We start from the raw sequence: 27,970 nt of genomic DNA on the forward strand, positions 1-27,970 counted from the left end.
TTATGCAGAGTTTAGAACGGGGGGGGGGGGGGGTCAGCGTTTATGACTGGTTACCCTGAATGGTACTGGAGGCTCACCACTTGAGAATCTGTGACCTGAAGATTTAAAAATGTCATCAGTGACGCCTCACCTACAGAGGTCAGAGCTTCCTATTGCCCTGTTTCATTGGCTGTCCAATGTGAACTAACTTCACTGAATATTTATCCAACTATGATGCTTCTTTGTATCATGTTTTTGGTTTGAGAGCTCTCTCTGAGCCACAGGAGGGTTCTGAAGGCAGGCCGCAGAACCCCCGCTACGGGTTGAGACCGTTCCTGTGAGCGCTTCGCCCTTCTCCCAGCATCCTCGTTGTTTGTGCGCTCGGTTCGAGACGAGTGACGCAAAGGGGAAGCCAGTGCCTTTCACTTTCATCATACCTCGAGTTGCTCAATGGTCGGTCACGCTCCAATTCAATTCTCTGGTGTGTTTTCTGTTCTAAATCTGTTTACTGTGCCCCCAGGGGCTGGTAAAAAAGGGAAGTGACTTGCACCCTGTGTGTTTTTCGTACTGCATTTTTCCTAAAAAAGGGAAAAATGTTAAAAAAGGGAGCTAGCTGGTGCATAGATGTGACTCATACACTGTATTTTTCTGTGCCTCTACCTGATTCCTGGAGGAGTAGAATATTTGACCGTCATATTTTCCCCAGTCAGATTTAGTGCTCATGTCTTAGCCGTGGGGAGAGAGTGAGTCTGTTTTTTGACGATGTTTCTCGTTGAATTCATGCTTGATCTTCTGTTTTTTTTTTTTTTTTTTTCCTCCCTCCAGATACAAACCATTTTTCCCATTTCAAGTGCAGCCACCGTTGGCGACGACCTGTGACCTGGACCTCTCCATTCAGGACACACGATTGGTGGAGGGCCGGCTGAAGGTCACCCTGGTAGAATGTAGCAGGTGGGCTCTCCCGTTTCCCCCTTTTATCAAACACAGCATTCCCAGAATACACTGGTTCCATCATCACCAGGCTTTAAAACAAAGGGCTCAACTGCACTGCACCACACACTTATAACACGTAAGGTTCTCACAGCATTTCAGCAACATTATTGTGATGAAAAATGTTTTGTTTAAGCGATATAGCAGCACTGTAGTAAAGCACAAGTGTATGGACCTGTTGCCTCATCACGCTGAAACCCAGTGGTGACATTGGGATGCTTTGAATGCAAGGCCAGTATCAGGCCAAGTAATAACAAGCAGCACGAATGCTTCCCGCCAAGTATGTTGTTTTTGGTTAATATTGGATCAAGTTGTTTAAAGTCAAGTCAGATCTTGCAGCAACACCTGATGCAAGGTGACACCGATGAAGTAACAGCGCCTCGGTGTTTATGCATTAGCCTGGAGCTGGTAGAACCTGACCTGACACAAACTGTTCAACTGCTCCTTGTGTCTTTTTCACATTCCTGCAGGAGCCCAGTGTTGTGCCAATCACAAGAAAGGTTGTGTTCACACAATACTGTTTTAGGTTTTGAATACTTCACTTTTGCATAACACAATGAAACTGAACTGTCACTGACAGGCACAAATCTAGAGCTGTATGTCTAATGGAAATGTACGCCTCTGCACAAGGCTAATCCAAGTATAAAGCACACATATCTGTAGCTGGTAGGTTCAGAGCAGTGGAGAGAGACTCTGTTCGTCGTTTCATCATGTCTCTGATATTGGTGGTTTAGATATAGCTCCACCTGGCTGTGATTCCTCAGCGACATGCATGGCTTACCTACAGGTACAGCACCTGTTGAGGCATAGCTTTGCAGGCCCTCGAGGCCAGAACCTGCCTGCTGTCATCAGCTGTCAGTCCTGAATCAGTTCTCCATCGTGAAATGGGCAGAAGTGAACTATCCACCCTTTCCCTGTTGCCAAGCAACATGAGAGGTGACTGTATGCATGCATTGATTCGGTCGTGACTGCAGCGGCCTGTGATCTGCTCCCCCAACGAGAGGGGCCTGAGATTTTCGCTGGCTGCCCACCAGTTTCAGTATAGTTAATGAGCACAGTATAGTTTCAGTTCAGTTACAGTGCACGCGTGTGTAGTTCACACAGCCACGCTTGCCAGAGGAAGTGCGTGGAGCAGCGGCCTTGTGCGCTTACCCCTCTCTCTGTCAGTCATCACTGCAGGACGCCCACCCTCACTGGAGCTCCATGCAGGAGTTGCCTGTGACTGCTGGACTGGGACCAGTTTCCCAGTTCAGCTTACAATGGACAAGGTGGAAATTTTAGTTGTGGAATTCAGTCCTAAATCAGCACCTACGTGCACTTGCTGCCCTGGAACCCCGCAGGACTCTGAAAAATAACCCCACATGACCTCACGATGTCACATCCCACCAACATCGCAACGGCTTGATTTTAACAGCGGAGGAAGGGGCTCCACGGTTCCCCATGGATGGTGGGGCCCATTGCCAGAGGGATAAATCATACTATCTTTCTGGACTTTTTCGATTCGTGGTGAGGTGTAGTGATGAGTAATTTCCATGTGACACGGTGTAATAACCTCCCATTACAGCGAAAGCTCCGTAGTAATGAATGTCTTTGGGCGCCCCGACAGTATTACAGGCTAATGGGAACAGGAAGTGTATTGATCTTCTCTCCCTACATATATTGTTACTGCACCAAAGTGCTCCCTGCAGGAGACTGTGCAAAAGAAAAGGCACCACAATCCCACTTTCACTCTTTATATGCATTCATAAAAATATATTATTTCACAGCCTGATGTAACTTATTGTATAATTATTAAGTATTGTGTTTTGTTGAAATGAATCATATATATTTCTATATATATTTACAGAATCTCTGTATGGATCTGTGTATATTTTTACATATATATTTCTACTTATTCATGTGTTATATGTTTTATGTTGACTATACTTCTCATCAGCCCGTTATGTTGGATATAAGAGAGGTGCTAATCCAAAGCTCTCTGTACTCGCCTGCTCTTGACTGAGGTATCAGAGGGCTGTTATTCCACATGAGCCAGCCACGCTCGGTGAATAGATTATATCTGCCTTAATTAACAGTAATGACCGGGTTTCTGTGGCGTATCCTGGTCACGGCTGTCTCTTTTGTCTCCTCTTTTGCGAGGCAGCATGCCACGCCGAGCACCCGTGCCTCGCCTTTTGTCTCCGGCCCCGGCGCCTGTCAAGGCTCTCGGCCCTAATTTACCACAGCAACCTGTGTCCTTCCCTCCCAAACCGCAGGGGAGAAAGGAAACCTACGAGGCCGCAGCTTCGCCAGTTAATTTCATTGACAGGCACCCCCCTTAAGTAACCTAATCTCTCTTTGTGACAATGACAGCCACGGCCGGGCGGGGCCCTTGAAGGAGCCCCTGGTCCGGATCGCGTGTCCCTTTTCCGGCGTCTCCCAGTCCCTCCCGCGCCCGCTCCCCCGCGATGAAATTTTAAAGATCCGCAGCTGCGTGCCGCGTCTGCTTGGCCGTCTGGCAGACGCACGGCCCGCTTTTGTGTGCCTCGCCCCGGCAGATCCAGAAAGGGCTCCTCATTAATAATGCACCCCCCCCCACCACACACACCCCCGTTAGGGCACCAGAGCCAGGCCGCCATCACCCTACATCCTTTTTTGGCAGAATCATCGAACCCGAAACCATCATTCCAACCATCACTCCAACTTGACCGATAGCAAGGCATAGTGAAGCCACATCCTAGACATGCTTTTTTGTCTCCTGTTAGCATTACTCTGTTTGAAATGTTGAACATTCAGTTCTTTCCTATTGTTTTATTTTGGTTAATCGTGGTTTGTGGCACTGCTTGCCAAAGATCCACAACAAGAGGTGTGAATGAGCCATGTTAACGTGTGGTACTTTTTGTAATTATTTACTTATAAACATAAATATGTATGCTTATTTATTATTCCCCCTTTTCACTGATGCCATCAGGCCTTACCAACACTTCATCCTGCTGTTTGTTTTGTCACACAGCTATAGGGATTTTCACCAGAAAATGAGAGTGAGAAATTTCTTTTTAAACTTCAGCTTAACTGTGGGATTTGTTGTGTGAGCGAGTGATATTCAGGCACAGCACTTTTAAATTTTTTTTAAAAAAACCTAAAACCTGTTTAAAGCTGTTTTAGAGGTTTGGGTGTGTCCATTTTTCATACTGCTCTCAGGTAATGACCGCCGAAAGCTGCAAGTGACCTTTGGAGAGAGGGAGAACATCCACATGGTGAACTAGTCACTTTGTCATTTCCTGAAAAGTGATGAAAGCCACTTAGTACTTGTGAAGACTGCAATGAAAATGTGTAAATTCCATCGGGTGCCCTGACCTTCTGCCGTATTCTTTTCCTGTTCCTTAAATAAGTGTTCTCCTAAGCATAAATGACAGCAGTTAAGATGTGTCACTTCCTCTTCCACAGAGTCCCTCTGACCTTAAGTGAAACCCACAGAGTGACAATAATATGTGATGCAGTATGCAGTGCTACAGCACTAGCCCCAGAGGACCTCAGTGTCTGCTGCCTCTGGTCTACACTTAAACAGCTTACTTGATAGTCCTTGTTTTAACTGTACCAGTTTCCCGGTCCTCCTTACCAGTTGGGTTCCGTACTCAGGTAGGATGGAGTCAGCAGTTTGAGTTGAACAGTGAGGATTGTGGTCCTTTGGGAACAGGTTGACTTGCTCTGGTGTACACCCTGAAAAAGGTGCTCAGATAAAAAGTTTTTTTGGGGGGTGGGGGCAGGGGTAATCTTGTATAGCTCAGTCAGCCGAGCGCTCATTGAAGGTTGAGCTGTATGGCCTAGGTTCGAAAGCTTTGAGGGAAGCGTGTGTAGGCTGTCCAGGTCTCAACTCTCACAGACATCCTGTGTCTGGAACCTACTGTGTACACTAAAGTGTATATGTATTTTTTCATTTCTCAGGATAAGGATATCCTTCACAGATGTACTTGATATGGGACATTTGTGAATTTAAAAATCAACTTAAGACTTTACTCCAGAATCACCAGTTAAAATAATTTAATTTGCTTTTTGAATGGAAGAGCAAGTTTTATTACATGTGATAATCAGGTTCGTGAATGTTTTCACATGGTCGCTAATTCAATCAAGGAAAGAGCAAATGTATTTAACCTATCTGAATAACTATATCCACAAGGTGGCGACATTGCCCCAATATGTACTGTCAGGTAAACTGAAAAAAATGTATCGCTCTTTGCTCAAAAAAAAGAAACATGTCATATTTTATTTATTTGCTGACTTATTTTCATCTTAAATTGAGATGAGTGAAATGTGATGTTGCAGCACTGAAAATACAATCAGAAAAATGAAAATTCTTCTTTAAAATGAAAACTAATCCTTTGCATAGACCTTAGATTAACACCCATTAAACTTGGTTGGTGAAATTTATTTTAGCTAAATAATTGTTCCAAATCAGTGTTATGAAATAATGTTTCAAAATAGGTATCCATAAAAAGCAGCACATTAGAAATGACTTTGTCAGCAAAAATACAGGAACAGGAGGTGAATTCAGTCATCTTCCCATCTGTAATAAATTTCTAGTGCTAACCTTGCTGAACTCCTACTGTTAGTTCTCAGGGGAGCGCTAGGCAACAAAACACAAAATTGCAATTCAGTTTTTACGCTCACTGCAAATTGAAACATCAGATGAACATGTAACCTCACTTCCCTTAACCCACACCAGGGGGCAGTAAAGTAACAGTCAACTCCGTCACATTACAACTAGTAGCGGCCTGGGCACAAACACTGAAGCTAAACTTTGTACCTTCTAAATCACTCCAGAAACCTCACACCCATGGCAGTACATACACTCTTACATGATGCTAGAGCAGTTTGAAGGGTCATGATTTAATGTTCACCACAGCTGGAGGGCTGTGAGTAGAAGCACCAGCGGGTGGTTTAGTAATCTGTTTGATTGTGTTTATGCTTTTCACTGCATCAAAGGCAAAGTCAAAACGCTGTTATGGCAAACCCTGTGCAAGGAAGGGCTAGCTGGGGGAAATTAAAGCAACACAGAATGTCTGTTAAAATCTAGTTCAGTCCCATCAGATGTGATTGTTGAGGTCTTGCATCAGCTTGACCGTTGCTTTTAATTAGCAGAGCCTCAGTCTTCACTCTGAGTCTGTGGTCACACCCTTGCAGGCTGGAGCAAATAGGGGTTTAGTAGAAAGCGGAGTGCTTTGGTGGATGACATATGGGTTTAAGCTTTGCAGTAACAATAGAAGCAGGCCTTTAATCATATTATATTACTGTCATTTAGAGGCAGAGGCTCTTATCCACAGCAAGTTACAGGGGTTACTGAGGAAATTGTGGGGTTAGGTACCACACCCGAGTACAACAGCAGTGCCCCAGCGGGGAATTGAACCAGCAACCTTTTGGTTATGAGCGTTGTACTCTGTACCAGTACTTTAATGTCCTTTAATGATAATAGCACTGAAAGTAATGGCATGGCAGATTAGATTTACATTTACATTTATTCATTTGGCAGACGCTTTTATCCAAAGCGACTTACAAGTGAGGCAGAGTACACCACAAGCAAAAGCCATACACGTCACAATATTAGAAGTGTGGCATGACCAATTAGGTGCTTTATTATCAAATGCAAAATGGGTTGAATACAATAAGATGATTATGATTCTTGGCTGTTCCTTGAGGGAACACATTAGTCGACTAACAATAACAACAAAGATTAACCCAGCAATTCTCCATTGTGTTCTATATTATTCCATATTCTCTCTACTTTTCTTGAATGTATCTGAGTGTACTGTGCTTTATTGTACTGCCTTGCAGTCTTAAGTTTCTGCTTTTTTGTGTCCCACACCTAGGTTGTTCATCTTAGGCTCATATGACAGAGAGACCTACGTTCACTGCACCCTGGAGTTGAGCAGCCATGAATGGAAGGAGAAAACCAGGAGTTCCATAAAGATGGTAGGCTCCTCAAAATTCACCTTTCTCCAACACCCACATTCAGTCCAACCTCAGTGCGCTTTGTCTGTAGCTTCAAGTAACTAACTTTCTTGTTTTTACTGTTACCCAACAGAAACCAGCAAAATCATAAGGTTATGTAAGTATAGGAAGAAAAATGTGACACTTGCTTAGGCCAGCTATTCAGACTTAAAGGCTAAGTGCATGGGGGTTTAGATGAATTTTGATGAATTAGGTGAATCTGGGCTTAACCGCTCCTTGACACTGGCCCCTGGACCAGAATGTTGTAATGTTGGACACTGCTGTCCTCTGCATGAACAGCAGGTGGCGGCAGTGTCTTTTCCAGCTACATTGATTTTCGTGGGTTTTCTCGGGTTTGGTGAATTTGAACCATTACTGACATACTGCCCACTCCAAACACCTCAGTGAGACAAACAGTGTTCCAGGACTAATGGCAACACTTCAGCAGATTTTGGTCCAAACCCTCTCAGAATTTAAATGTATAAACATTAATAGATCAATATATCCACGCAAGGAAAATGCATTTATTGAACGTCTTGTCTGCAAAAGCATTATGCGGTAATTTGTCTAGCATGCAATACCATTTCCTGGCAGTGACACCCGAATTTCACTGTTAAAATTCTCAGTAAATACAGCATTTTTTGACTTTACATTACAGTGACAGTACTGGGTAATGAGTAAGTTGACATATTTGAAAGGGTGCCTTTAAAACAAAAAAGAGAAAAAATATTGAGAAATAATTTGTCTTTTGCTTGAGTGTTTCTTGAGTGAAACTTTCCTTTACTTGAGTGTTTTACCTGAGTGTGTCTCTGAGTGCCTCTCAGGGTGTTAAACATGCAGGGAATTATCAGTTGCCAGTTCGGCCCTTTTCAGGCTGCCGCAATTTTGAGATATTAACATTTCACATTGGGCCCGTAAGAAGAGCCGTTGACTAATGGCCACCACAGACTAAAATGTCAGGCCTAATTACTTTCTCCGCAAGACTTTCACCAGCGCAAAATCGCAGTGTTGTCCTCTCTACAAGAGGAAATGTCATTTGCCTGCCTCAAAGTTTATTTCAGATCAGATCAAGAGGTAATTTCTGTCAACAGTAATTCAATCTTTTTCCAAGCTGTTCTCCGACAAGCGGGCTGTACCCATCTTTTCTTGGTGGGGGGAAAGGCATGGTAGAATGAAAGAAATCCATGCATGGGTGGATCACATTCACAAGCTGCTGTAAAACCGCAGTTTACAACAACATATCTTTCCCAGTTCACTGACATCTTTATGGAAATTTCTTATGGAAATTTGTGGTGTGTTATACTCTGAATTTGTGAGTTGATGTTGTGAGTACAGAATGGAAAACACCAGAAGATTAAAAGTTTAAAGGTTTTCATTATTTTCTTTCTGGAGGTGGCTGGAACACTCCCTGTGGGCATTGACCTCATTGGTATTGATCTTTGAGTTTAACATCCAAAATCAAGACTTAATATTTGCACGTCTGTTTATCAACATATTTTGTTGCATTTATTTGACTTTCAGGAAGGTGACTCATGGTACAAGTATTTATAAAGGGTGTAAACCAACTTAACTGTCATGGTGTGACACATCGTGTTATATGTCTGGTGCTTGACTTTTGGCAGATTGCCTGTGTGTCATGTTTGTGGGCAAGGCCAATAAGCTTGATGCGCTAGAAATTAACTCAAAAGAGATGTCATGTAGAAATTACCCAGCATTCAACTCTTCAAGTAGACTAATAACAAGGAAGTCGGTCATCTTTGTACTCACGCGTGATCCAAGCACACACGGGCTATAAAGCCAAAAATAAGTTATTGTCCTTCAGTACTCAAATGAAATGGCATATCAAATGTATAAACACTAAACTGAAAAGACCTCAGTGGTGTAGCATTCAATGGTGAAGTTTAAATACATCATAATGCATAATCACAGGATTGCCTGATGTGCAGCAGTGAGGTGTGTTCTGGGCCTGAAATGGTTAATGGCAGCTCCCATGAAGTGTCAGCGTTATTTACGGGTGTCAATTCTCTGAAGAAGTTCCATGTTGCGTGTTATCCATCCTATTGTTTAATCAACTTTCATCATGCGCTTAACATTAGCCAAGACCGGCACTGCTGCAATTGGCCAAAAGGATCCCTGTTGTTGCATTTTCTCCAAAGTATCCAAACTAATGAACCTGATGTTCTTGATGTGTTCCCATTCTGATAGGCTGGTGACCTCAACTTTGTTACTGCAGAATACAGAAGGGCCGTGAAGGGAAGCTAGCCATTTTGGGCAAATGCCAAATAATGTTATGTAACAGCTGAGATCCGGTAGTGTGTTCTGTGTTTTTTTTTTTTTTTTTTTTATTTCCTATTCAGAAGAGAAACTTCACACTGTAGTCCCAGATTGGCCAAAGTAGGATGTGGGCGTGTCAAAATAGAATGCCTCATTGGCTCTGGGTTTTAAAACAAATATATAAGCGAGTAGCTTTCACTTCTCAGTGCTTCCAGTGTCATCAGCTTCCTGACTGGAAGACAGCTGTACAGCTTTCCAACCTTAGGATTGCTTGAAAGCACACCCCTGTAATCCAGCTATGACACGCCCACTCCTGCCAATTTCCACTCGGTGTGGTAGAAGCCCCCGAATGTACGTTTAAAATTTGCCCTCACCAAGCCTTATTTTCTCTGAAACGGAATGTCACATACTGCGTATAATAAATAAAAGGCAACATTTATTGTTAATGTTTGTGCAAATGGACTGCGGGAACTCTCAAACGGCTCAGAGTCCAGCCCCGTATTAATATTCAGATGCGACCGGTGGCTGAACAAGTCCCCGCTGGCATTTGGGCTTTTTTTTATCAGCCTCGCTCAGCTTTCGTCCCAGCAGGGCTCCAAACCGAGGATTAAAGCCGATACCGTCTCGAAAAGGTCACCCTCCCTTCCTACCTCATTTTACTCTGAGCCTGATGCCGTCCCTGTTCAAAGCCAGCGAGAGGCCCCCCTCACCACCCCCCAACCCCCCCCGCGCAATCCTCTCCTCATTTCGCAGACGTATGTTAATGGCTTTCGCGCGATCCGAAGGCGCCGCGTTAAAACTGTGACCCGCTCGCTAATCGCAAACGGCCACCCAGCATTCATCCACGCTCCTGTTTTTCTTTTTTTCTGTCTCTTTTTCACAAGATTCATTGCAAAGATGGAGACGCTGCATGGCGGTGGTTTTGTAATCTGCGGTTTTGCAGATGGCTTTAAATAGAGCTTTTGTCTAAAGCAGGACAGAGGCACTCAGGCCTCAGAGAGTTACAGTACAGCCAGCGAGGTATTGTGCTGTACCCCTCTCTTCTCTTATAACAGCGGGGAAAGGGGTGTGGTCATCAGTTGGGCCGATAGTGTCATGTGATTATGGTTTAAGAACAGTAGTGAATATTAATCTCTCAGCTCTGCAAAACTGGAGGTGTGTTCCCTGAGCGTCTCCCTCTCTCTTGTCAGTTCTAGCCTACAAGCACCAGCCATCAAGCGAAAGGCTCTCTCCATTGCGTTGATTGGAACTGGCATGCTTGAGCGTGACGGCTCAGCTGAGTTGAGTGAGCACGCGAGTGTCCGCTGCCGAGGGTGACGTCACCCCCTAGAGGCAGAACGAGAGTATGGCTCCTTCCCTTGGCCAGGGACCTGGGTCTTTAGCTCCATGAGTGCATTGCTTGGTGAGACGTGTGGATTTCCAAGGTCTGGGTTAAGTTCACGCTACCTCTGTTACGTCCAGATTTCAAGTTCACTATGTGTAAGAGAGCAGTTGACGTAAACAGGGGATGTTTTTTTTTCCCCAGGTGGAGCTTTGAAAAGGTACTTTGAATTGTTCTAGAAAATCAGTACCCAGGGAAGGCTCTGAATGCACTGGACATTTAGAAAATAGCACAGTAATGGTCATTAACTTGGGTTGTGCTTATTTTCAAATGTTTGTTGACATTTAAAAGATAGAAAATGAATTTGTAACCCTCATTAAATATACATGAAACATTTGTAAATGTAATGTGAGAAACCAAACCTCCTTAGGAGCTCATTCCCAAAGTTTTCTAGATGTTTCTGCTTGCTGTGAGTGGTGTTTGTGTCACACTTTTTTGTGGTGTGCATCCATAAGCAAAGAAGCCTTTGTCAAGCACAGTTGAGAGTGGGCCAGCTTCTCGAATCTTTGTTTCACGTCTGTCTTTGGTGGTTCTTATTTGACAACTCTTATACCTATGTGATTTCAGACTAACAGTTACTTTACTCTTAGTTTCTCTGCAGTGACACACACATTCAAGGGTTGCAAATGCGAGAAGTTTGTGCATAACATTTCCCCCTGTACAGGTGGGGAGAAGAGACTCGTTATCCCAGAGCAGGACTTGAACTTTCATTCTTTTTTTTTTTGAGTTGGCTTGCTGGTGAACACACCGTAGGCGTGTTTGGGCTTCCCTCCTCTATCGATTGTTTGAGTAGTGGTTCCCTCTAACTGAGGGTAAGGGAAACACACACACACCCCCCCCATCCACCCCCTGCCCCCCCCCCCGCTGGCACGGCACAGGCCAACGTGTGCACCTTCACGCTCGACATGCAGCGTGGCCGTCGCCGTGGTGGTGGGTGGGTGTAGCAGCAGGATAAATTTAGCCCTTTTCCATTACAGCAGAGCAGCGAGTTTTATTACCGGATATTTGCTCTATCGTCTGGTGCGCCCTGCCGGGCGTGTTTGCACATCTGCGCCGCTGATTCCATTGTTTGTGTCCAAGTTAATATTTTTTGACAGCGGAGGGGCAAGGAGTCAAGACTCCATCCCTTTTTTGGACAGAGTTGATATCGACAGAGTCAATACTGAAGAAGCTGGAGAATTTTAGAAGTATCTATATATGTTGTGTGTGTGTGTGCGCGCATGCGTTTGTAATATATAATATTGATACAGAAAGGTAGGGTAGGTAGTTGTGTGTGTGTGTGTGTGTGTGTGTGTGTGTGTGCGTGTATATGTTAGTCTGTATGTGCGTAATATATGATAATGATATAGATAGATAGGTTTGTGTGTCTGTGTGTGGTAGCTTTACTTATGTATGTATTAATATAGATATTTTACATCCTCTGGTCTGTGTGTTTGGGGAAACGTGGGTAAGCAGTGTTGGACACACACACAGGGTGCAGACACCAATTCTGTTCTGTCTGCCCAACAGGAGGCTCTAACTCCCTGGGTGAGAGAGCCATTGGGAGCTTTGCCTGTTTAGAAGGAAGTCATACATACAGTATTTATGATGAGACTGAATGGGCGTGCCTCATGTTATAACCCTGCTGCACTGCAACTACCAGCACACAGATTGACCACGCCCTGTTGATGGTCTGTGGGTGTTTATTTAGGCCTATGTTGTCATTACATTACAAGCAAATAAGCTGTTCTGAGAATGTACTTGTAATTCGTAGGATTCTCTTCTTGGGGGGGCGAAAAGAATGGCTGCCAAAAAGACAAATGAGCTTGCTGAGAAAAAGGTCACCTTGACCGTGACGCGGTAATTGGGTTGAGCAAAGTTGGTGGTTGAAAAAATGCAAGTCCTTTCCAGGAACTATGAGGGGCCACATCAATGTCTCTTGGTGGCTAGGGGCAAGGAGTCAAGACTTCATCCCTTTTTGGACAATATTGTCAATATTGAGGGAGTTTTAGTTCCTTAGTTCCTTCCAGGAACTATGAGGGGGCACACCGATGTCACCGGCTCAGCCCCCCGGGGTCGTCCCCAGCCACGCACGGCCGGCATGGGGTCCTTCCTGTGAAAACACACAGCGATCCAGAGGACGTGTCCCGGACAGCTGTACATAGTGTGCGGGGGGCCCTGATCGATGGGAATGGAACATTCTGTTCACGGGATCCCCTCATTTTCAGCAGTTTGGGGCCCAAACAAACATACAGTGCTCTCGCAACCAGAGCGTCCAGATCGTGAGGACCCAACGTTCTCAGTGTTTGTGAGATTCTCCCCCTAGCACCCCCCCCCACTGAGAGGCAAGACTTTCGATGCACTTTTCTTTGAGGTGGGCGAGGAGTTGAACCTGTGGCTGGCACGGTCCAGAGACCGGAAATTAGAGCTGTCCTCCTGAGTTTATTCACCCTGTGGCATAACGCGCCCCTCCTTGGATGAACCTGGAGTCATCGGGCGTAGCGGCAGCACTGACAGTTTGGTGGTTTCCTCGCGGCTGTCTGGGCCAGAAGGCGGAACGGTAGTCTTGCGGAAGACCTCTCTCTGTTGGGCAGTTTCTCTTTTTTTCTTTCCTTTTCTCTATCTCACTGTTTTTCCTCTCTAGCTCTTTTTGTATCTTTATGTTCCCCACAGTTAGGAGAAACAGAGGCCTGAGAAAGGTACATACATATCTTAATTATGAAACTAGTATGTGGCATGTGGTCTTTAAGAATACAAGTTTATTCATGTATCTGAGGCAGTAATATTGATGTTTTCTTCCAAAATTTCCCTTGAGTGTTAATGAATTATTTATATACTCTGTATGAAATGAAAAAACAAGCTTTGCTAATCAGGTGATACTCAAAGTTTAGGACCAAGCAAACAGTGGTTTGATTGCACTGATATGTCTTTATGTGGGTAGCGGATCAAAGTGGGCTACAGGTGGAAACTTTGGACAACTTGAAACTGGAATCAAACAGGGCTTTTGTTTCCATGCTTGATGTCGGTAATAATGATCCCAGAACCCCCCCCCCGGAAGCACAGTAATAAAGGCAGATTAGCCTCTGTCATTAGGTGAGTCATTCTTCCCCGCCACACGTCAGGCCTCGGTGTTCCACCAGGGTCTCGCTGAAGAGCACCCTGTAAGTCCAAAAACACGTGCCCCCACTTTCCACGGTGTTCAAAAGGCGTGCTCTCCAGGGCGGCTGTGGGGGGGGGGCACATATCCTGTGGCCATTGTGCCCGAGCGGCGAGACGCCGACGCAGCCCCCCCGCTGTGCTGTTTGATGTTCCTGTTTGCGCGCCGTCGCTCGTTGGCGCAATCAAGCGGGTGCTGAAAGGCGCCAGCGAAAAGCAGCTCCTCGCTGTTCTCTTCCTGTGTCCACCCCCCCCCAGCCCCCCAGAGCACCTCTACACCCATCCAGAAAGCTGAGGGAATGAAAGTTCCTCCACCAAGACATTTTACATCGCATTCTACTTATCCGGAGCAAAACAAGATGCGTGAGACCAAGGTTAGGTTTTAGAAAGCCCACAGGTGTTAACAGAGCAGGACAACACAGCAAACGAAATGTATATTTTCTGTTACTGTGTCGCTCGTTTTCTTTTGCCAAGTTATTGTTTGTTCCTGCATTAAGATCATTAATAATTCAGCGAGGCTTTTCAGAATGAGTTTATGGTTGAGCTCACTTGGGACAAACCAAAACACCTAAAGGTGTTTGGTTTGAGACTAAGGGATGCATCACTAAAACAAAAACCTAAAAACCATATAAATTAGTTACCAACATACCCCATAAAGTTTAATTCAACCTTAATGCTATTACTTGGCTGTGTTGAAATTCAACCTAAATATTAAAAATATGGGTCTCAGAAGCACTATTAGTAATAGACCTCATTAAGAAAATTTTGCCCCTTAATCGTGCAAAATGCCTTTTGTCCACAACAAAATTATCCAGAAACATTGTCATTTGAGGTCTTACTTTTAAAACAAAACTAATAGAGTCAGCTTTCCTTTGATGCAAGGTGTGGTGAAATAATAGGCCACTGAGATTCTGTTTGATGAAGTCTTGAGGGAAAATATCAAGGATTAGAGGTGTGCTTCTCCTGGGCCGTGCTGTCATCTATGAATCTGCGATCGATAGTTTTTGGAGGGAATGCTGTGAAGACCGATGGCTCAGTGCATGACGGATCACGGCACTGGCACATTACCGACTTCCTGCTGGTTTGCTCGAGTGTCTCGCCGAAGGTGCCGCCACAATTGCTCATTAAACCCCAATTACCTGCCGTCACTCGCAGTCGCAGGTCAGATTGTTTTGGGCGTCACAGAAAACCAATATTTCGGAGGAGATGATCGGCATATTGGTGGAAGAGTGCCTTCGAGCTAACCTGGCTTGTCAAATGCCACTCATGGAGCAGCAAAGTAATTGGGGGGGGGGGATGCAAATGACCAGAAATAATTAGAAGTGGAAAATGCAATATGTCTTGAAGTGCTTGTTTTGAAGGTTGGTTTTTTATTAAAATAAATAGATTTTCAAAAATGAGCATATGCCAGCTTTATTGGCTGAAGAGGCATAACCCCCACAGGTTTTTCATGGAAAAGAAGCACCTCGTTAAATGAAAGATGGAACTTTTTTTATACCTAATTTCAAGAATTAGAATAAAGTATTTCAGTGTTAGTCAGAATCTTTGTCTGCATACAGGCATGGAGAAGGAATGAGACTATTTTCCTGTTTGTTCTTGAAGTTCCTGTTGTTCCCCAACTATGAAGTAAGGTGCTCTTCTTAGGATATGAAACTCCATTGTAAGAGTTTTAAAGAATTGAGAATTGTTCTGTGTTTCCAGCTCCTGGTTTTTGTGACCACTTCCTTTTAGTGTTTTTAGCACTTAGCAGACCTATCCTCATACTCAAAGATGTTGGGACAACAGTGAAAACCAACAACAGCTGGCTAAGGGTGCTTCTGTTTCATATGAAAGCAGTAATCTCTCAGTAATGAGGGTGCTTATTCCATATTCTTCACTTTACAAACAGTTTGGTCACACCATCTCTGCTCCATTATATCCTCAGAGCTACTCTGTTCTATGTGAAATAGATTTAGGATGATTTTATAACTTGAAGGTTCCTTATTTCATTGTATACAAAATCGGACAACACTTTTTTTGCGCAACCGAGATGTAACACTGAAGAGATCTCCAAAATGGAGGAGTCTTTTGGAATAAACTGCTTTACTGTTTTACTGTCTGAGCTTGGGGGCCTCTCCACTGGAGGGATTGTCTGTTCTGCAGTAGTAGCATGTGCATACAGAAGCAGGGACTCCACTTTGGCCATTCTCAGTGTACGCAGGAAAAAAAAAACTCATCAACCACATAAATGCCATAGGTTGTACAAAATGTTAATATTCAGCCTTCAGTTGAAAGAAGAAGCCTGCGTGTCAGAGCGAATTTACTCTGCGACATGACTCACAACTTCAAAAACACAGAAAATCATGATCCGATCGCACCTCCATCTTGATTGACAAGCTGCTGGCTGGGGTTAAATGGGGGAGGAAAAAAAATGAAATACCAACACGATAAGCAAAGATGTGCACACTCAGTGCTTTCAGTAGCATTTAGAAACTGCTTTTGAGGGATGACTTGGGTGAGACTGAAAGGCTCTTTTTAGTACCTTCATGGGTTGGTTTTTTTTTTTTTTTTTTTTTAAAGAAACATTGGCTGAACAAATGTGATGTAAATGAGGGCTAATTCTTTTGGGGTGAGTTACAATGGAAAAAGCAGTAAAGGTCTGGCTGCTGTTTGAGCTCGCCCCAAAGAACGAGGCCCATGAATGTCTAAGTGCAAATTAGAAAGGACAAGAGCACCTTTTTATATCCCCCCCCCCCCGTCTCCATAACAACTTCTTTGTCTTCTGTTGCGAAACATCCTCCATCATAAGCAATTGCCGACATGAAAATTCAAACGGCTGTGGATGGCGAGCGAATGTGTAAATTTAGACTTCAATGGGACGAGGGTCTTTTTTTTTGCCGAATGGCGAATTTTATTGTCATCATTTGCAAAGGGAACGCTGGTCAATCGCTCCACGGAGGTTCGGGTTGTCGCTCTCTATCTCTCTCTGGGCTGCAGGCTGTTTATACATCCCCTCTTCCGGTCACTGGCGAACCTTCGAAATGATGCTCCGCAATAGGTAATCGGGCCTCGTGAATAGGTCATCACAATTCACAACCGGAATCACCGAAATGTCTCCCATGTTGGTGCGTGTCATTTATGTAATTAATGCCTGTTTACTGATATTGTAATCCGAGCTGATTGCGATGAATACTAATGTACCAAGGCAGGTGGCCGAGATGCTAAGACTGATTAAATTTTATTGGATAATCGCATAAGAGAATAGGGCATGACTGACAGTCAGCGGTGTCAACTGCTGTGTCGCCGGCCCTCATTCATTATTGTTATTATTTTGTACTAAGCACGTACCTTTATCCCACAGCCTATGACTGCCTTATTCAAGTAGCTATTTTCAGATGGTACTAAATTCTGACACAACTTGTACATGAAATTTCTCAATTTCTCAATCAATTTTCTTTGATTTCCTCTAATCCCTCCACTGCTGTTAATATTGGGTTAACGTTTATTATACAAAACACATTGCATTGACATATTACTGCAAAAATACCTGAAATATATCCTGGCAAATAGAAATATAGGCTGTAGCATTTATTTCAGCGCAATAGAACATTTATTTGAATGAAAATGTGGTAGGTCCATCTTCAGGGAATCTTTGTTGAAACTACCACATCAAAAGAACAGCTTCGCTACAGTACTGATATCATTTGGCCATAACAGCGAGGGTGTAGAGGAAAACTGCTCCCCAAAAGACAATAGTCAGTGATCAAAATGAGTGCGAGGGAATAGAGGTTTATCTGCATAAATGTCTTTGAATGGCTGGATCTCATGCTGCACTGCAGTACAAGCAGGTTTGTGAGACCACAGAGCATCCACACTGTAAGGAGTAGGTAAGGGGGAGGGGGGTTGCCTAGACACGATCGCAAACCCAGAGGTTGCATCCTGCCCAGACCATGTTTCAGTGGGCCCCTCCGATTGCCCGGGTCGACACCTTTGATTTGGGCTAACCCACTTAGGACCTTAAGCTTGCGGCCGCGATGTTGAGAACCTTTACCGAGAGCACTAATCAAGGTGGACGGTGCTCATATAAGCATCCCCCTGGCCTCCGGGCCGCCCAGCCCCGCGTTGCCATTAATTGGACGTGGCAGCGAATGGCTGTCTGGTTGCCTCCCAGGGACTTGTACCCTATAACCATACACAAATCGATCTGACATGTGGTATTAGATTAAATTACTGGGCAGGCAGCGGCTGGGGAGCTGTTCACCACCCGGGACGGGCCTCAGGCGCGCGTGCCAGCTCACGTGGAACCCACGCTCACCTGCGTCGACCGGCAACCACCCGCAGTGGCAGCAACACTCCTAACCCGGGAAAAAAAACGGCTTCGTTCCGCTAGGTCTGCTGTCCGGTTTGGGTCCGCACCGATGGCGGCGTCAGGCTTAATTCCTGGATGGCTGTTGTGTGTGTTGTTCTGTTGCTATTTGCACCATTTCCCTTGTCGCTTAATTGGTATAATGATTTAATTAGACTCTGTCCTTCCTCTCTGTCCAGATCTCATGCTATGTGGGATGTGCAGCAAACATGGTTCTGTAGGTGGTGATGATAAGAGCATGGTAATCTTACACTTCATTATTATTAAGCATTTTTTTTTTTAAGTTATTTTCTTTTTCAGTTTCAGAAAAGTATGTTTATTCATGTAAAGAAGACACATTTCTCCTGAAGCTCTTCAAAGAGAGGACGGTAACACTTATGGTCTTGTCAAAGACAATATCGACAGTGTGTGGCTATATAAAATAGATAATGTTGGTCCTTGCTTAACAGTTGAGCGTATTTGCTTATCTTAAAGTAAGGCGGTGTGCCAGTGCCGCAAATTCCTTGCTGTATGTGGCATCCCCACTGGAGTGCATGACCTATGGATGGATATACATAGAGACATGGAATGGACAGGCAACCCTTGTCAGCTATTCTTTTTCCATAATAGCCATCAAAGCAAGTACATATTGCTGTCCTGAAAAAAAAGTAAGCCAATAACACGATCCAAATTCTGATATTTCTTAGAATGTGAATTAAGACTCAGTGCAAGTCTTTCCACTTCCTTCCATTCCTGTCTGCCTCCAATACCCAGAACACACTGCAAAACTGGTTGCGTCCCTCCTCTCTGCCAGACACATGGCTAGCAGGCTATTAAAATGGATCTTTATTCACATTCTTCACTAGCCAATATGACTATACCTATAACTTATCTAAGCATTGGGAGTCTGTACATTTAATTATAAATGGTTATAAATGTTTCTTAAAATGAGTATCATTAGTGCAGTTTGCTTTGAGGGAAGAGGATTTGGGGTTTTGAATGAGAAGTAGGTAGCATGAAGTTGGTTAAGAAAGTAAATATATTTCAGATTGGCTTATTTGAAAAGTTTTAAAAAACAGGAAACTGATAACAGCCACCCCTGATTTGTTAAGCTGTGGCCTGACATTTTTCCCCATAGGCTTGGTGTTTTATGTTTTGCTGCAAATTTATGGACACCTTAGCCAGCAAGTCGGCAACTTTTTAACAAGATTAACCTCAACATTAACAAGTTTAAACACAAATGACGCGTGTAAGACTGATTTAAATGAAAGACTACCCGTATGGTGAAGGTAAGGAATGGCATGAAATTTGAAATTTGCAGTCGTCACACTTTAAGTTCAGTGCATGAGAGTGTACTGGCTTTCCTACGGCAGGCCAACGGCAGGTCAAATGTTAACTATTTGAAGACAGTCCGGAATATTCCAGTGATGCAAAAATACCTCAGCATCTTGTATGTAGTTGATTGAAGGAAGCTTCTGGAAGACCCCATGCGCAGTGCAGCATGGGGTGCGTGCGTGTGTGGTGAAAACAGGATTTGTTCCAGCTCTTTCTGTACGAGATGTCACGGTGGTATTGCAAGCACCGCTCGAGGGGGGTCTTAGCTGTAGCAGGTGGTCTTCATGACCCAAAGGTCGCAAACGACCTTTGACATCTTGGGTGAGGATAGGGGCCTTTGGCATTTCGTTTGGAGCCATTCCAAATTTAAGAAAGAGAGTCGCTAGAAATTTTTTTTTTTTTTTTAAATTCTATTCCAGAGTCCAGATTAAGGGATTGTCTTTTTTGGGAACAAGTTGACTTCTTATTACATCTTTTGTTAAACAGATAAAATAGGTTTTTAAAGTTTTTGATCTGGGCCATGTTGTCTTGTTCCTTTTAAGATCATCTGTGCAAAACCCATTTTCATACTCTTCAAATTGTCATTTTTATTTTGGATGTAGCTGACATTTTGTTTTTTTTTGTTTTCTTTGCTTTGGCTCTTTTGGGGAGGGTGGGGTTGGGCTCTGGTGTGCATTAGTTCTCAAGCAGGGGTGTGCATAGATAGGCGTAAACATTCACGAATCCAGGTTCCATTTGCATTGTTAAAACCCTCCCCTTTCATCCAGCCGTTCCCAGCTGCACGACTGAGGATCTGCTTTAAATTCAATAGGAATTTCCATCAATAATGAGTCATAAGAAACACCTTATCTTTCATCTAGAAGAAGCTGAGCCAGACCAGAAGGTGACATATTTTGGTGTGTTTCTACATTAAATATAAAATTGCATAAATAACTGCCTGTGTCCCCTGGGTGCTGTGAGCCCCACGTGTTTTACGAATGGACCATTGGATCATCTGTGCTCGTTGACTCATTACATTATACTGCCCTGTCTCTTTTTCCATGCCTCTAAAGATGGAAGAAAAGGCCAGTTGAAATAGAAGGGACACAATGCTATTTACATCTGTTCCCTTGCTGTTGCCGTGCGGCCTTGTTTGTTTCTCAGAGGCGACGAACAAGAGCTGTCTGTTCTCTCAGTCAATGTTAATGAGATTAGGGAGTCATTCCAGCTCTGGCCTGAAACGAATCTTGTTCAAAATAAAAGGATGTAATGGGAAGGAAACGTGACAAAACAGCCCTTTTTTTTTGCCCGTACAAGTGAAAGAGGTGCCATCTGAGGTCTGCTCTCTCATCCTCTGATGTCACTCACACAATATCGTCTTTGAACAGCACTGGGTTATTGTGGGGTCTGCGTTTGTGAGGATGACTGACGGCGTCAAATAAATTCCAATCTAAAAATGTCTGTTTTTCCCATGGGAGGGTTCTCGCTTGGTACCTCAGTATTGTTTCTCTAGGAAAGAATTCTCTCGAAAGAATATACTAGTATCATTACCGAGTACTTTTGTGTTAGGGGTGGCTGTTTGTGTTCTGAAGTAAAAATACTCTCTGAGTAGGATCTAGAACTGAAAATAAATGGCTGCATTTATACATGTGATGACAGGGTTATACTGTTGATGTTGATGTAAATGTTGAGGCACACAACGCAGAGGGTGAGTGGCTTTGGCGGTTTCTTTTATTGCAAGGTATTATTGTCACACTCTTCCTGGGTGACTGCGCCAGCAGGTTTTTTTTCCTTTTGAAGGTAATCTTGTTACACTCACTGATCGTTCTGTATTTTCGTTACACTCTGGTCTACCCCAGATTCAGACACCAACACCAGCCGTGAGTACGAATGTCTGGCGGTATGAATGGAAAGTACAAGCTTCTGACAAGTTTCTTCTGGTCTTTTTTATCGTTAACGAAATGTATTTATAATTTCTAAAGGAAATGGGAAAGACTAAGGAGTTGACAGCTTTGCCGGATGTTAAAAAAACATTCCAACACTCTCACAATTTGAAATACAAAAGACGTTCCCCATGGAGTTCTGTTTGGTACTTGAAAATCAAGGTTTTAAAAAATGTTCTTCAAGGACCTTTGAGCTTGATGAGCGGTTATTAAAGGCAGTTAAATTGGGTGAGCGGTTAGCATGTTTGTGTTGATTTTTTTTTTTTTTTTTTTACATTCGATTGGAGGAAACGTTTTACCAGACTATGCAATTATGAGCTGAAAGACGTAAAACATCTAATTTCTGTGTCAACACAACATTTAACTAGCAAATTTGCTGACGGAAAATAACAAACTCTGAATTGCTGGAGCACCTTGATGGTAGTTTTTTTCTTCATAAAAAAAGATTCACTTTGGCTGTAGTCTTCATTAGATCTCCTCTATAGGTTTTGCAAAGGCCATAGTCCCACTAAGAGTTTCCACTTACATTCTGAGGGTACCACCCCACACACAAACAGACACGCACACACACACACTAAACCCCAGTCAGCTAAAACCCCAGCTTCAGCAGCAGTGAAAACGTGACTCTTGCGCACAACGAGGTGTCCATGTAAATGAACTCTTGCATGAACACCTGTGGGTCCTCAGTAATCGCTGTTGCAGAAGCCTTTCTCTCTCTCCAGTCGGCTGCGTGCACCGCCCTCATTGTAAGCGTGGAACGTGGGAGGGTGGCGGGGATGCGATGCGCTCATAATGGACTATTTGCACTTCAGAAAGAAAAAAAAAAAACAAAACTCAGCCATAGCCGATGCCCACAGTATGCAAATCAACCTGTGTTTGGTAGCGGTCGAATGGCGGAATCGCTCCAGCAACAAGTGTATACATAAGGCTACAGTTCTCACGCACACAATGGTTTCAGTCAACACACGCAGACACACGCACCCACAGACACGCGCTTGTACACACACACACACGTATACACGTGTGGACACAGCCTCGGCAGTGAAGCAGCCATGTGGATCAACCTTTGATGTCCCTCGGCATGTTTGCTCACTGCCTTAGCATCGGCAGCATGGGTAATTTGTTTCTCACTGCAGCGGCCTTGTCAGACAGCCTGTCTCTTCAATTGCGGAGCGCAATTTGATGTCTTTGTGCATTTAGTTCAAAGGCAGTGTTAGTTTAGCCGAGCATACAATCATGTTGGTAGTGGTGGTGGTTGGGGGGGGGGGGGATGGGGCAGGGAGTGGTTGGTGTTGCAAGATGGGGGGAAAAAAAACAATAACAGTGGCTTTGTGTGCGCTGCGGTTTTTTGGTTTGCAATTCCACAAAGCCCCTGTTTGAACAGGGCCCAAGCCATTGAACCACGAAGAGAGGTGATTTGATAATACAGTTTTTCAAAAGGTAACAGTGGGAGGATTGCTGAAGGTTCAACCACTGGGTTTTCTGACACTCGAAGGAAAGCACGTTGTCGGACGGGTGGTCCTTTTAAATACAGCAGCCCCCTCTTTTTATAGGTCAGAACGCACACACTCTGTACACTATCAGCCCATAGCGTGTAATGAGCGGTGTCCTGTATTAACACTGGAGAGATAACGTGCTTCAGATAAGAGGTGGCTAAACATGCAGCACCAGTCCTGCAGGCAGCCTTCTGTCCGATGCTTGTGAACTCATGTATTGAAATGCTCAATGGAAACCAGGTTTGAAGTGAATCAGTCTGTAATGTAAGAATATGAATATATTTAGCCAAGTACATAAGCGTGTGTGCACGTGTGTGCGTACATACACACATATATAACGTTGCCTGCAGTAGCTTGGCTTCCCTAAATTAGAATGGACTATCTAGATTGTAGTGTACAAACATTCAGGCATTTGCCAGAAGTCCTTTTTGAAATTTTTGTGTAAGTTTCTTTTTAGATATGGGGGCATTACAAATTATTAGGTAACACCGATGTGTAAGTTTTTAGAGTGCAGGTAATCTTAAAGGAAGTGTACAGCAGTATTTCCTGAAGTGTCAGTTTTTTGTACAGCCCAAGCAGAGGTGGTGATCCTCCTAGCTTTTCTTCCCCTGTATTTTTATTGTGTTCTCAGCTGAAAGGCCAGCAGATGTGGCTGCTGTATTTTTTCACATGCAGTGCTGTTTTTTTCGCCTCAAATGCAGGGGTTGCCGCGTGTTGGAGAAACAGAGCACGGGGAAGGTAATCTGATCAATACCTAGAATATTCCCTGCGAGGAGGCGAGGGAGGGAGATTGTGGAGGAGGGGAGGCGAGATGAGGGGAGGGGAGGGGGGGCAGCGGGCTGTTCTAATGGAGAGGGAGCAGGAGAAGGGGAGCTGTCTGCGGGTCTCATCTGCAGAATGAAAGCACGGACCCAAGAAGAGCCGCCACAGTGTAAATTGCCGTCCAAGGGAGAAGTGCACGCTCTGACTGAGAGCGTCTGTTTACCTGTTCCCTTGACATTATTGGCTAGGATAAATGCGAAGCCGTCCCCCCCCCCCCCCCCCGTCTCTCCCCCAGTCTCTGTAATTGCCCTTTAGTCGGCGTTCATCCTCGCAAATCGCCCATAATTGCCGCTCGATGCCGCCTTTTGTACGTGCCAGGGAGGATCCATCTTCCTCCGCTCTTCGGAAAGACAATGGCATGGACGCAGGAGGTGTCATTAAGAACACTTTTCCATGCAGCGAGTGTGGCACGACTCTTTCTCTCTCAGTTTCTCTTTGGCATTACACAAACCCGCCAGAGAGAACCTCAAACTGTGCGGCTAATGCGAAAAACCCTCTAACTCTCCCAAATCCTCATGTTCAACACCATGCAGAAGTTCCCTTAGCACTGTAATAATCAAATAAGAGTTGAATGCGATATGCCTGTACGTGGTATATCATGGAAACTAATAACTGGCCAAAGCAAGGATTGTATTGCCAAATAGTTTTGTTTGATTTATGTAAAAAAAAGACAAAAAATCTGGTTAATTTGAGGGCAAGTTTTGATTGAAGGGTCAGCAGTGTAGATAAGTCGACCACAATGCTCCTCTTTTGTGATGACCTCTGTGGCTCAGCATCAGGAATTGGAGCCAGGAGTGGAGAGCGCTCCTCGAGTGCTTGTTAGAGAGGCAGAGAGGCACAGATAAAGGACGAGTTTAGATTACCGGCGTTCCTTGCTCTCGTCTCCGGCACAAAGGGTATTGCTCTCTGTTCTTGTGACTGTCCACCTGATTCGGCCTGCACAGGATCTCATTGAAGTTTAATTGCCTTATTCAGGCCTGCTTCCTCGCATGTTTGAAGCTGCTCCCTCAGTCGTACCCCCCTCTCCTGTACCTGGGAAACGAGTGCTTGCTCCACTCTGTTTTGACCGTTTGACTCTTGTATGTCAACTGTGTATTATTTAATGTAAAGGTAGTTAAAAAAAATATTATTAATCAGTTCCTCATTTAATGTTGTGAAACGGATATTGCTAAGGCAAACTGAACTGGGGAAAAGATTATTTTGTGTAATAAATTAAATATATTAATCAAATTTGACTCACTGTTGCATCCTATGCAAGAAGAATTGTTACAGACAGCTTAAATTCTCAATCTGCATGTGCCATCACTGACACATTAAATACATAAAACTAAGGCGCTAAGGATTCTGATATGTTATACTTTATGTGATGTGAGAGATTTTGTTTATAGCTATGCATGATATTATGACCTTAACATACGGTACCTTTGGGTTTTTTTTACATTTTGGTGGCTAGTACTTAAATGACATGTTCTGGAGGCAGATCCCTGTGCATATTGTCTCTGGAGTGCTCCATATTAAAGTCCTTTCGCTCACACCTGAGTCCACGCCCTCTTCAAGGATATTAACCTTATGACTCCACGCCGTAAGCACAAAGATCGGGCAGTAACTGGACTTCCAGCTGCTGTTGCCTTTGTGGTGTATTTATTTAATGGCTGGGAATGGTACGTCAATTCAGAGCCACCCTGTTTTTTCTGTGTCCATGTCACTCTGGAGACAAGTGTCCTGGCTTTCATCCTGCATACTTTGACAGACAACAGGAAGCATGCTGTCACATAAATTAAGAATAATTGTTTTCCATCAGAGTACAACTCATTTCAGTGGCCAGACTTTGTGACTTCCCTCCTTTCATCTGTGACATTTAGCTGATAAGCAAACTGTATTTGACGTAACGTAACCAGAAATACAAATAAAGGAAAAAAAGAGTTGTCCATTTTTTTTTTATTGCAGTTTTTGGAAATTCAAGTACAATGATCAATTTTGCTATACCCACAATACATTGTTGATGCACATGAGGCATTTAGTTCCAGGTTTTGATTGATTTTTTTCTCCACATAAGTTTCTCACCCCTCTCAGATGTTCTCAGTGTTACATCATCTTTCAAAGGGAATCCCTAATGCTGAGACCTGGCTAGTTTGCTATGCTGTTAGCAGACTGTGACAGGAAGTCCCTAGCATCGGGGCATAATTGGCTACATCCCATTACAGAGAGGTGGTCTTATGTTAGCCTGGCTTCCTTGATGCCGTTGCCAGACGCATTATATGTAGTTCTTGGGGTGTCATCAGTGAAAGACGCACTGGTCTCCCAACAGGTACCAACTGTCCTATAGTCCTGTGTGTGGTTGTAGTATGAACCACAGCTGTTGGCATCGTGGGTGAGTGTTTTGGTGTGTGCAGGCCTTGATGCAGTGATTCCTGCTTTGTGTGGGAGGTGAATCAAGTGGGGGTGTGGTCAGCAGGCGATTTCTAAAGAGGAGAGGAAGAAGGCTATTCCTAAGAAATTGATTAGAGTATTACACCTCAGCTAATGTCAGAGTGTTCCCGTGGGTTGGATACCAATAAAACCATTTCTCTTGTACCTTATTTTTTATCCAGGCTCAATTTAGTTCCCCTGTACTAAAAACATTATTGTGCGAAAACTAACAAGAGCTTTGTGCGCCAAGGTTCTCAGCGTCTGGAAATGTCCTCCAGCATTAGACAAATCGGGCAGCTGTGGTTGCCACCTCACATATACTGTCTGCTTCTTCATTCTGCGTTTAACTTAATCAGCGCCCTCTTCAAGAGTTACAACAAATGACAGCGGCATTATTAGCCGTATTCATCTCCGGTGTGATCCTGGCGCCTTGCCCTCTGTCTAATCGTTTGCTTAAAAAGGCGCTTAGGGATGTTCTTTGACTAAATTAAACCCAGGGAAAGCGGCTGGTTGGACACCTAACATGCCTAACATTCATTCAGTGTGAATTTGGTACATGTGAATAAATGTGGCTGCAATTCCTGTTAACATATTTGACTCTGGAAAACAGATTTATTTCAGGCTCCAGTTAGATACAAGCCAAATGAGAATTGCAAGTTAGCTAACTGATAATTTTTCAACATATATAGCTAGGATCGCTTTAAAATGGACTATGTAAGATCAGCACATGTTAAGTGTTTAAAGGAAAATCCCATGTTGCTTTGGCAAAGAATCAGTCATGCTCAAGAAAATTACATCATTAAAAAAAAAAATGTATCTATGGTGACCATTCAGACATGGGATTGTAGTGTATTATGTCTCTCTCGCTCGCTCTCTCTCTCTCTCTCTCTCTCTATATATATATATATATATATATATATATATATATATATATATATATATATATATATATGTCATATATAAATAATATGTCTCTTAAAAACAAGTGTCCTTGTACTTTTCACTGAATATGCTTATGCAAGTTCTCAGGAGGTGTTGCAGGTGAATAATGATGAGAACAGGTGTATCATGGAATATGTGACTTCTGTATGGTACACAGTGACAGTGATTGAGACAGCTGGCAATTCTACCTCAGGGTAGAAATTAGCTGTAATTGCAGGGTATTCTTGCTCAGCAATTAGCACACCCTTTGTCATCATCCAAACCTTGGATGTAAAGACTGACTCATTCTTTGAAAGTTCCTCCATCGTACCCACCCGCCTCGAATTGACAGCTGAAATAATAAAGGGTACACTTTTCAGAAGTTTAAATGTTCTGTTCTTCAGAACTGCACTCCTCCGCCCTATGCTGGCTGTTGACTTATTTCATTTTCAGAGGATTTTGGTCCTTCTGATGGGACTGTCCCTATCTGGTTGGCCAGATGAATCCTTCAGAGGCAAATATCAATGTTGAAACTAACAACATCACAACCCCTCTTTTTTATTTTGAAAAGCACAATTATTATGCAGCTGATTCATATACATTAAATGGTCTTCGGGGGCAGCTTTAATGCCTCATTCTATTCATACTTTCAAACTACCTTGTTAATGATGTATGTGGATTCAACTGGTACAGCTACAAAATGTTACAATTATGCAATTAAATGTGTACAATTACACAGGACTAACAGCCCCAAAGGCCATGGAATTTTAAATCGCAGTGACCTCCTTGTTGAATTATTTATAACATATCAACACACCACTCCACTAACAAGCTCCACCCAAATATGCACTTGTGTCTCCTCATGCACTCTGAGTCTCCGTGGATACGGAGTCCAGGGAATAAATGAACAGAAGAAGAGAGCGCTCCCAAATGAGCATAAGTGGGCTGACCGGTGGCCAAGCTAATTTCTAGTTAGCATTATATGCCACAGGCATGATTTTGGCACAGGAGCAGGTGA

The 27,970-nt window shown here is 43.7% G+C and overlaps 1 protein-coding gene across 1 annotated transcript in view; it reads left to right on the plus strand.

Annotated features, from left to right (window-relative positions):
- Positions 1-27,970, plus strand: part of pdzd8 (PDZ domain containing 8) — a 58,915-nt gene that overhangs the window by 22,003 nt on the left and 8,942 nt on the right. Inside the window, exons 2-3 of the mRNA XM_036546879.1 lie at positions 805-930; positions 6,813-6,915. Of these exons, the coding sequence (XP_036402772.1) occupies positions 805-930; positions 6,813-6,915 (229 nt within the window). The remainder of the gene's footprint in view (positions 1-804; positions 931-6,812; positions 6,916-27,970) is intronic.

The sequence above is a fragment of the Megalops cyprinoides genome, chromosome 15 (assembly GCF_013368585.1).
Source record: "Megalops cyprinoides isolate fMegCyp1 chromosome 15, fMegCyp1.pri, whole genome shotgun sequence".
In the NCBI taxonomy this organism is placed as follows: Eukaryota; Metazoa; Chordata; class Actinopteri; order Elopiformes; family Megalopidae; genus Megalops; species Megalops cyprinoides.